Raw genomic sequence first — 11,790 nt, forward strand, 5'->3', positions numbered from 1 at the left:
ATCTTGGCTTGATGAGGTCACCCCACGCGAAAGCTTTCACCCTGTTAGAGGGCTTTCCCCTAGGCTGCAAGGTCTCTAGCGAGTCCTGGGTGATCCTGCAGATGCACGAGCCCTCCCCCGCTCCTTCCCTGACGGAGCCTCCCGTGGCAGTGACCACAGTCTTTAGGAGAGGGAGTGAAGTTCTCTCTTATCCCGTTCCAGCTCCTCCGAGGGGGACTCCAGCCTCTCCACCCTCCATCATTTGGCTGCCGTTACTCTCCATGGATTCCTATGCTATTAGGATATTTTCTGTTGGAATATGATTGCTCCTTTTTGTTGTATGTTGGAGGGGAGAGGGTCCCAAGCAAGCTCACTCCTCCATGACGCCTACATCCCTCTCTCCTTTATTTCCCAATTTTTTAAAAAAGCATTAATTGTAATGATTTAAATGGTCACTTAAGTGTAATAATACATAAACACTAATATGAAAGGCAGCATCTTTTAACTAAGTTAAATACTTTTTAGATTGATGAGAGCTTGTTTTTGTTGTTTTGCCTTTTATTGAGATGTAATTGTCCTACAATAAAATGCATCCATCTTAAGTTTCTGTTCAATGACTTTTGAGAATTGTAAACACCCATGTAATCACCACCCAACACAAGATCAAGAACATTTCCCTGAGCCATAAAACTCCCTTGTTCCCTTTCTCAGAAAGAAAAAAAAGAGATAATCTGAATAATTCTATCACTGAGATTAGTTTTGCCTAGTCAAGAACCTCATATGAATGGTATTATACAGTGTGTACTCTTCTGTGCCTGGCTTTTTTCATTCAGCATAGTGTTTGTCTGTACGTATAAATCGTCTGTGCTTTTTATTGCTGAGTAATATTCCATTGAATGAATATATCTCAATTTGTTCATCCATTCTTCTGTTGATGGACATTTGAGTGGCCTCTGGTTTGGGGCTATTATAAATAAGAATACTATGAACATTCTTTTTGTGGATTTAAGTTTTTATTTCTTACGCGTAAATATCTAGGAGGGGAAACCTGGGTCACAGAGTAAATCTGTGTTTAAAAAATCTACCAGTTTTCAGAAATGCTTAGACTGTTTTATACTCCCTAGTAATATGAGTTTCAGTTGCTCCACATCTTTACCAGCATTTTGTTTTGTCAGTCAAGTGTCACTGAGTTTTTACCCATTTTTTTAATTAGGTTGCTTTTAAAGATTGATTTGTAAAAGTTGCATATGTCTTCTGCTTATAAATCTTATCTCAGAAATATGTAGTACAAATCTTTCTCAATTTATGGCTTGCCTATTCATTTTTTTACAGTGTCTTTTAATGGGGACCAATTTATCAATTTTTTAAAAGACTTATTGGGGCCGGCTGGTGGCGCAGTGGTTAAGTGCACACATTCCGCTTTTGCAGTCTGGGGTTCACCGGTTCAGATCCCGGATGCAGACATGGCACCGCTTGGCACGCCATGCTGTGGTAGGCATCCCACGTGTGGAGTGGAGGAGGATGGGCATGGATGTTGGCTCAGGGCTAATCTTCCTCAAGAAAAAAAAAAAAGGAAAGAAGAAAAGGATTATTGCCTTTTGTAGTCTGTCGAAAAAGTTTTTGCCTGCCCAAAAGCTTGTTGAAGGTATTCTCTGTTTTCTTCTAGGGACTTTATTTTTTTAGGTCTTACAATTAAGTTATGGTTGATCTCAAATTTATTTTTGTGTTTGGTAAGAGGCAGCAGTTGAGGTTATTTTTTTATTTTCCCTGTCGATTTCTGGTTGTTCCAACACTATTTATTTTTGTATATTGATCTTAAATCCACTAATCTTGCTATTCACTTACTAGTTTCATGGGGTTTTTTGGGTGGATTCTACAAGGCTTTTCTACATATATAATCATGTCATCTCCAAATGATGACAGTTTTACTTCTTTTCTTCCAATCTGTATGCCTTTATCACACGTGTAGATTTGTATCCACCACCACAGTCAAAATACAGAACAGTTCCAGGGCCGGCCCAGTGGCCCAGCTGCTACTTTTGTGCACTCCACTTCGGCAGCCCAGGGTTTGCTGGTTCAGATCCCAGGTGTGGACCTACCCATGCTCATCAAGCCATGCTGTGGCAGGCATCCCACATATAAAGTAGAGGAAGATGGGCATGGTTGTTATCTCAGGGTCAGTCCTCCTCAGCAAAAAGAGGAGGATTGGTGGCAGATGTTAGCTCAGGGCTAATCTTCCTCAAAAAAAAAAAAACAAAAAACAATTCCATCACAGGGATCCCTCATGCTATCTTTTTATAGCTACAAGAAATGCCCTTTCTCCACCCTTCCCTAATTCTTGGTAACCACTAATTTGTTCTTCATCTCTTTAATTTTGTCATTTCAAGGTTATTAGATAAATGGAATTAAATAATATGTAACCTTGGGGATCAGCTTTTTTCACTCAGTGTAATTCCTCTGAGATCCATCCAACTTGTAGTTTGTTTCTTTTATTTGTTGAGTAGTATTGTAAGGTGTGGATGTACCACAGTTTATTTAACCATTCATTCGGGTTGTTTGCAGTTTGCCACTATCATGAGTAAAGCTGCTATGTACGAGTTTTTGTATAGATAGAAATTTTCATTTCTCTGGAATAAAGGCCCAGGAGTGTAACTGCTGGGTCATATGGTAAGCATATGTTTAGTTTTTTGTAAGAAACTGCCACAGTGTTTTCCAGAGTGGCTCTGCAATTTTTATTTCTGCCATAATTATATGAGTGATCTACTTTCTCTGCATCTTCACCAGCAATTGGTGTTATTACTATTTTTATTTCTAAAATTCTGATAAATGTATATTGATACTGTGATTTTAATTTTGCATTTAATGACTAATGATGTTGAACATGTTTTCAGATGCTTATTTGCCACCTGTGTGTCTTCTTCAGTGATATATCTGTTTATGTCTTTTGCTGTAAACAAGTTTTTATAATGGCCTATATCGTATTTTCATTTTAGTAAATTGTTTCACGTTCGACCTGTAACACAAGGAGATGTGTACAGAGCTGAAACTGAAGAAATTCCTAAAATATTCCAGGTAAAAATCTGAAATTATAATTTCAGAAGATCTTTTACCTAAGTATTAAGTGTCTTTTGTGAAGTCAATGTAATTACACCAATGCTTTTATACATTTAAAGTTTGTATGTACAGACTAAGATGTTTTTTTTCTTCCTTGTACCATTCCTGAATGTAGATACTATATGCAAATGAAGGTGAATGTAGAAAAGATGTAGATATGGAACCAGTACAACAAGCTGAAAAAACTAATTTTCAAAATCACAAAGGCCACGAGTTCATTCCTACACTCTACCACTTTCCTGCCAACTGTGAGGCCTGTGCCAAACCTCTCTGGCATGTTTTTAAGCCACCCCCTGCCCTAGAATGTCGAAGATGCCATGTTAAGTGCCACAGAGATCACTTAGATAAGAAAGAGGACTTAATTTCTCCATGTAAAGGTAAGGGTGACAATTATTTTTACATCTTATAACAAATTAGAGAATTAAGTCCCGATGAAATAACTTCTTCAAGTGTAACGTTTTTCTATATGGAGCAACATGTAACTGTCATTTCACACTTACAGGTTTAGCTTTGAACATAATGTTTTCAAAGATAATTACCCCCTTGTAAAAAAAAAAAGTTCACCCCTGAGAAACTATTCTAAATTGTCGAGAAGAGCTGTAGATAAGTTCCACTATATTCCCCCTTGAGTTTTTATCTCCTGCTTATTTTCTTTCTGTCTGGTTTTCACTACCTGGACTGGCATGCTGTATCATAGACAAAATGCCTCTAGTTTACCAGAGGCAGCTTGAGGCAAAGAATACAGGCTACAGCTATTTTAAGATAAGAAATTTGTGTTCTAAAAATATATTTATCTGTTTTACTTCTGCATTTTTTTTGTATTCTGATTTTACTTTAATTTTCTTATTAGTTTATGACTAATGTTTTCTTTTTAAATTTTCAGCCATAATTAGATTAAGGAGAGAGGGATATTGTCCAAGCTTAATTAGGCATAATAAATCTTTAAGACTTTTAAGAACTTATAAAATTATGCATTCAGTAGGGCTTCAGTAGATATTATATGACTTTAATTGTACTCTTTTCTTCTTAACACAGTAAGTTATGATGTAACATCAGCAAGAGATATGCTGCTGTTAGCATGTTCTCAGGATGAACAAAAAAAATGGGTAACTCATTTAGTAAAGAAGATCCCTAAGAATCCACCATCTGGTTTTGTTCGTGCATCCCCTCGAACGCTTTCTACAAGATCCACTGCAAATCAATCTTTCCGGAAAGTGGTCAAAAATACGTCAGGAAAAGCTAGGTAAGGATTGATATGTTAACCTTTTTAACAATGTGAACGTGATTGGATAATACCTATTAAAACCAGAATCTAATTGTTCTTTTCCCCATGGAGGGCATCATTTGTAGCTAGGTATTTATATATGACTTGAAATGACTTTACAAATTAGTTTAACTGATTCCTGTTAGAAGTTAAGATTTATAAATGTCATATTTATTTAGTTCTATGTCAAATTTTAATGTCATTGGTTGGTATACATGGCACATATTTAGCTCTTAATGTTTTGAACAACTTGTGGTTTACACCTTTTTTAATGTAAATAGATTCATAGAATACTTTGCTCATCTTTTGTTTTTAACTATGTTGGCATAGATTTTTTTAATCAAAAATTATTTGGTTTTATCAGTTATTTATTAGTGTTACAATAAACTTCCCAGTGAAATACCCTTTTTTTCTTCTTTTTGTTTTTTTGGTTTAACTGGTTTTGATAGAAGTTTTTCAAGAATATATCCTATAATAAATAATTACAAGACATAAACTCTTTCTTGAAGAGAGGTTATGATATCATTAAATTCTCATTTTACACATGAATAAATGAGTCTCAGAGGAATTAAGCACCTTACATAAGATCACACAGACGGGCTAGTGGCATAGTCAGTATTGGAACCCATTTTCATCCAGTTCTAAACCCTATGTTTTTCCTCCTGAAGCAAAATACCATCTTTTCTAGAGCATACTCCCATATTGAGGGGTATTTGAATCTAGAAGCTGAGACCTAAAACTGATTTCCCTCTCTGCTGATGTCACCCAGGTCTTCCAAGCAGGCCTAGAACCATCTTTAACACATCCTATTTCTTCACGCTCTGTTATCAGTAACCAAGTCTGACTCTTTGAAATTACTTACATCCATTCCACCTTCTGTATTCTTCAGCTACCATGCTACTCCAGGGTATTATTGCCTCACTCCCGACTCTTTTCTGTAGAATCCTATATCAGCCCTTTCTTGTGTAGAATAAAAGATAGATCTAACATTATTTAGGGGCCAGCTCACTGGCGTAGTGGTTAAGTTCACGCACTCTGCTTCAGTGGCCCAGGGTTCGCAAGTTCAGATCCCGAGTACAGACTGAGCACCACTCGTCAAGCTATGCTGTGGCAGTATCCCACATAAAATAGAGAAGATTGCCACAGATGTTAGTTCAGTGACGATCTTCCTTAAGCAGAAAGAGGCGCATTGGCAACAGCTGTTAGCTCAGGACCAATCTTCCTCACCAAAATAAATAAATAAAAATAAAATAATTTTTCTTTTTACAAAACTATAATCTAAAGTATTTGAAATAGAGTAGAAGCAAAATGAAGATAATATTAAGTGTATTTTTCCTTTTTCCTATTTTCCAAACTTTGTGTATTATTAATTATAAAAATAATGTATATTCATCTTTTCTCCCAATTTTTGTTTCCTCTATTTTTAAACTGAATACATTTATTAAATTACAATTTTTTCTTTTATTTCTGCCAACAGTTAACCACGTGACCTAGTGCCTTGTGGAGTCGTGTGGGATGCTACCTGATAAACCAGGCTTCTTTAACCATGCAGAGCAGACAGGCTGTTTCTTTGACACAAATATCACAGGCTTCAGGGTTAAGATTGCTGTTATTCTGTCCTTGCTTTGGCACAAAAGTACACTGAGGGTTTTTTTTTATTGCGGGTTTGCCTACAGGTAGATTTAGATTAATTATTACTATGTAATGCGAGTACAATTGGGGGAAAGCTTAGCTAGATGTATTTTTTTAAAAAGGTGCTGCCTTTTTGAATTTCTAAGAAAGTGCCTGTCAATCATGATAGAACACAGTTTTCCTCACATGAGTGAGAGGAAGGGACTTTCACTTTCAGTGGAATGGCCATCACTATCAAGACCAGCTCATGGAAGGAGTAAAGAAAATATCTCAAAATGAGACAACTGAAAATTTTTTAATGACTTCAGTTTTTGTGCTCTTGCAAGACTATACAAAACTATTTTAGGAAAGCAGTGACATCACTTGACATCAGTGCCCTCACTGTAGAATTTAAAAGCCTTACTGTTGATTGCCCGTGGTGGACTTGTTGGAGAATAAATATCTTACATTATGCTTTACAAAATACTGTATGTGTTTCAGCAAGTTTGTAGATTGGGGAAGGGGAGAAGGCAAAAAAAAAAAATTTACATTTAATCTATGCATTTTTGCCAAGCCATATTGAGTTATTTTACTACTAAAGACATTAGGAACTAACTGTACAAAAGAACCAAGTTTAAAAGCGTTTTGTGGGGTACATCATTTCTGTAATTGTATAATGTATTTCTTTGTGGTTTTAAGTGATAAAGACATTAAGTTAACAAACATATAAGAAATGTATGCACTGTTTGAAATGTAAATTATTCTTAGAACACTTTCAGTGGGAGTTGCATTGCCCTTTTAGTGCCTTAATTTGACAGAATTATTTTACTGCCATGACTAAATATAGAAATTTCAAAAAACATATTTTCAAAAAATTATGTGTGTCAGTGGGTTTTTCATTGATAATTGGTTTAATTTAAAGTATTTAGAGGTTTTTTGGACTTTCATAAATTGAGTACAATCTTTGCATCAAGCTACCTGCTAAAATAATGAATGACTTTATAAAACTCTGAAAAATATGTAGAAAGTTGCACCAGTATAAAAGAAAATTATGGCAATACATCTATGATGTTTTCCAGTTAACATAGGAATTACCAGATAAATACTGTTGCACTCTTGTCCATTAACAAGAGTTATCCATGTGGGCAGTATGATTTATTGTTTATTTTTTTAACCAAATACCTCCTCAGTAATTTATAATGGCTTTGCAGTAATGTGTATCAAATAAGAAGCACTGGAAAACTGATTCGTCTCTAGGATGATAATGCATGTTTCAAGTGGTATTGAAAGCCGCACTGATGGATATGTAATAATAAACATATCTGTTATTAATATGCTAATGACTCTGTGCTCATTTAATGAGAAATAAAAGTAATTTATGGATGGATACCTTTAATAATGACTATGGTGTTTTCTCATGGCTGAAATGAATAGAAACCATGCTATAAATTAGTCCCTGACTGTATACAAATATAAATTGTGTGACTAGATTAAAGTGAATTTTTAAAAGATAAAACCTGGTTTTGGCTGTAAAACAAGTGTGGTTATAGTCAAAATGAAAGGTTGGATGATGTCTGCTGGGAAACAATTCTCCCTGAATCTCTTGTGTTTCTCACATCTTGTGAGCAAAGGCTCTGACAGCTTTTGCTCTGGATATCTTTTCCAAGGAGATGTGCATAGTGAACTGCCTTGAAAAATATTGTCTTCCTTGAGAGGAAGGCAGGTTTGTTTACTGTCCAGTATAATAAAGATAGTGTCTCCCTCCAGGGCAAAGCTTGGGGAGATTTGATTGAGCTCAAAAGAGTCAAGTACCCTCAGTTTGGGGTTCCTTGGCTGTGATGCAAACCCACTGTGTGCTCAGCACCCACCTGAGCCACTCTGCATCGCCCCCTTGGGACTTGGGGGGCAAGGAGAACTGAAACAGACATGAAGCTCACGCTCCTTGCTGTACTGTTAGTAGAAAGTCACTTGGCTGTAATCCAGGAGTCTCATGTCTGTGGCCAGGATCCATGAAACTGGCAGGCTAAGTTGGCAGGCTGGCTTACAGGTAGGGTAAAACCTCAGACCCTTCACAGTTCTGGACAGTGTCCCTACCACCTTCTCCGAACCATCACCATTCCCTAATGTATTAAGGTCTAATGAATTGATGTATTAAGGTCCAGTAAAGTGCAGAGAACAGAGTTAATTCTAAATCGCTTAAGCTAGAGAGGACTTTTTTTAAACAAAATGTTAACCTGAGCACAGAATTGTTGAGAACTGACAGAGCCTTGAGGAATGACTCCAAAAGCCATACTGCAGAACCAGTTAAACCAAGAGAGCCGCATCTCTTTCAAGTTCAGGAAACCACTCAATCCCGAAGTATACCAACCTGGTGAGGATCAGGAGAGTGCTGTGATGAGGAAGCCACGCTACTGCTGGTTCTCTACAATATTTTGCCATCCCCCTACAGTCCATACCATGTTAGATGCTCTGTACCATTCCTGCTGGCATTTATGAACCTCATGTCTGGACACTGGGATCTCTGTCAACACTGCCTCAGAAAAATCACTTTCATGACACCCTTTATCTCACTTCTGCCTTCTATGGCTGCATCTGTTTGGCTAAAACTAAATAGCATCCAGAAGGCTAGCTGCAAGAAGGTCTGAGAAATGTAACATTTTAGCTTTCTATCCACTTTATTACAGGAAGACTCACTAGGTGTGGAGTGGAGTGGAGGTTCAGCATCAAGCCTGCTCATCCACCACTCCAGCAAGCCTGAGCTGAGACCTGGGACTCTGGGCTGGAAAGAAAACAGCCTCTGTCATTATTCACAGGCTCAAGGCAATTGTAGATCACTTGTCATTTTGAGGTTTCAGCTTAAACAAAATAACCTATTCATCCTTCCTTTAAAGTGAAGAAATATCAGGAAGTGAAATGAGAATTTAAACATGGCAATCAAATTACTTGATAAAATACATTCTTATTTTCTTTTCGTATCACTAGAAATTTTTTAATAACCAAATTCGGTAAGCACATAAATTAGTTTGTTGGTTCTTACTGGCTTGCTAGTTTGAGTTTCCAGTTTTTATTTTTCAGTATTTTAACACTTGTACAATTCTTTCTGCTCAAGAATAAAACACAACTACTAGCAGCTATTAGGATGAATAAAGACAATGTCTTCAAAGAAAGTAGTTAATTATAAATGGCAATAATATGCTATGTCTACTACACTTGCTTTTTTACTCTATAGTATCATATAATAAAAATTCTTAACTTTATAGAAGTCTAATTTATTGACTTTTCCTTTGTAGTTCTGCTTTTTGTGTTCTATTTAAGAAATCTCTGCCTGTTCCCCAGGGTCGTGAAGACAATTCTCCTTTGTTAGCCTCTTGAAGCTTTATTGTTTTAACTTTCACATTTGGTTCTACAGTCCATCTGGAATTCATTTTTGTGTATGTGTGAAATAGGGGTCCAGGGTATTTGTTTCTTGTTTTTTCTCCATATGGATATCTAACTGATCCTGCAGTACTTATGAAAAGACTATCTGTTCCTGCATCATGAAACAGGTAACCAACCCATTGGTATATTTTTCTATCCTTGTCAATATCAGAGTTTTAATTACTGTAGCTGTATGATAGGATTTTATGTCTGTAGGGCAAGTCCTCCAACTTTTTAGTTCTTCCAGATTGACTTGGCTATTCTTGGCCCTTTGCATCCCCATATAAATTTTAAAAACATGTTAATTTCCACCACCTCCCTCCCCCCCCAAAAAAGACCCTGCTGGATTTTGATTGGCACTGCATTCAACCTATAGATCAATTTGGGGAGAATTAACATCTTTACACTTTTGTCTTCCAATCTATGAACGTGATAAGCCACTGTACAGAAATAAAACTGATGTATTTGCAAATGTCATAACTGTGTATATAGAAGTCTGAAAGCTTCTACAGAAAAAGTGTGGGAATTAAGTGAATTTTCAAAGGTCATTGGATACAAGATCAATGTACAAAAATAAGTTGTTTTTCTCTATACTAGTGACAATTAGAAAGTGAAAAATTTTTAATATTATCATTTGCAGTAAACAAAATCCACTGAAAAATATGTAAAGTATCCGCCAAGAAAATTACAAAACATTCAGAAAAATTAAAGAAACCTACGTAAGTGTAAATTTTTAAAGTTGAGAATTTTCATGTAAGATTACTAAAATAAATGGTCATATCTGAGGACCTAATAAGATTTTAAGCCTGTTTTTTAAAATTTGCACTTGGAAATCTTAATCACAGTTCCTTATTTTTATTGCACAGATCAATTTCTAGTTGAATGATGTGTGTATATAAAGCCACACTCAATGCTATAGGTCTATTTTATTCCAAATCTTTTATGCTTTTAGTATTTCTTTTTTTGAGCAAGATCTGTACTCATTGCAGTAAAGAAGTGCAGATGGTAACGTGAAACCTGCCCGTCCTAAACCCCACCCCCATCCCGTCAAGTCCTTAGTAATCAGTATTAACAGTTCAGCGTGTGTGCTAATGGATTTCCTCCAGAGTCTACATAACTTGGATTTTTGTGAGGGAGGGAAAGACTAATATTAATTCTACTTCACATATACAAATCCTGAAGTACAAAGAGATGAAATATTTCCTGTCTTTTGTCAAATGTTAATGAATTGTCACATGAGACCTAAAATATGACATTACTTCCTGAGCTATCTTGATTCCCATAAAGCATTTTGAGGTGTTAGAGATACAAGGGGAAAAAATGAAAATGTTTAGAAATAGATTTATAATTTAAAGGTCTTCAATAGAGTAATATGTATATGTTGTGTAATTCTATACATGTGGTTCATTTTAGGTTTACAAAAGTTACTATATAGGATGATTTGGGCATGAAATTGAATACAGTGGTTCATTTGCCTGCGTCACTGTCAGTGTGGCATCTAATATTTACATAGAGCAATTGTTTAAGAATGACTTCCAGATGACTTACATAGCAAAAATATAATACTGGTCCAGCTGAGTAGAAGGATATATTTTGGATGTTCCTTCTTTGGCTGAATAGATGTTTCTTAGATCTCCTCCTCATTATACCTAATCAAAAAGGCATCATTGATTTTATGTAATGTTAAGTCCTGCTATATGTGCAACACATTTGCTAACTCTACTCACACCCAATTCTCATTCAAAATATGTCACTTAATCACAAAAAGAATACTCTAAGATTAGGGATAAATGAGGTCAAATGTATGGAACTACCAGAATAAAAGAAAACTCAAAATTATTTCATTATTATTATTCATTATTCATTATTACCATGAGATAACTCAAGATCTTGAAGCTATCAAACAAGTGTTTCAAAGTCAAAACATGACTTTGAGCTTTATAAAAAGAATCATTGAATTTTCCTAACAGCTCTATGAAGTAGGAATTGCCATCCCTAATTTGTAGATGAGGAAATAATTTTAAATATTTGATACTCTATTCTGGGGCGCACAGCTACACATCTCAATTTTCCATCTGGGATATGAAAGTTAACTCACAGCTTTGAAGGACATCAGTCATGAATTAAATTCTGATTCTTCCCTTACCAGACTTTAGTATATTTCACATACTGTAACCTTTTATTTAGGGGGAAAACCTATTAGATTTCACTATCGTGGTATAGAAAAAAAGAATGTCCATTGGTTTCCTAAGCTTATTAGTATGAAATCACATATTTATAGTAGGCCAAGATATAAAGGAACATTTCATCAAATGCAAAATAACATATAGAATAATGTGTCATTTTTTTTTACTGGACCAAAAGCCTCTAGTTGATTGAATACACTTCATGAAGGAAATATTAAA

General features: G+C 35.6%; 1 protein-coding gene across 2 annotated transcripts in view; it reads left to right on the plus strand.

Annotated features, from left to right (window-relative positions):
* The window catches only part of ROCK1 (Rho associated coiled-coil containing protein kinase 1), a 160,832-nt gene extending 153,348 nt beyond the window's left edge, over nt 1-7,484 (plus strand). The window contains exons 30-33 of one of the 2 annotated variants that reach the window (NM_001163985.2): nt 2,973-3,051; nt 3,209-3,470; nt 4,129-4,336; nt 5,835-7,484. In NM_001163985.2, the coding sequence (NP_001157457.1) occupies nt 2,973-3,051; nt 3,209-3,470; nt 4,129-4,336; nt 5,835-5,838 (553 nt within the window). In that variant the 3' untranslated portion in view covers nt 5,839-7,484. The remainder of the gene's footprint in view (nt 1-2,972; nt 3,052-3,208; nt 3,471-4,128; nt 4,337-5,834) is intronic. The other variant, XM_014727604.3, reaches the window with a different exon arrangement.
* Nucleotides 7,485-11,790: the final 4,306 nt, after the last annotated feature.

The sequence above is a fragment of the Equus caballus genome, chromosome 8 (assembly GCF_041296265.1).
Source record: "Equus caballus isolate H_3958 breed thoroughbred chromosome 8, TB-T2T, whole genome shotgun sequence".
Classification (NCBI taxonomy): Eukaryota; Metazoa; Chordata; class Mammalia; order Perissodactyla; family Equidae; genus Equus; species Equus caballus.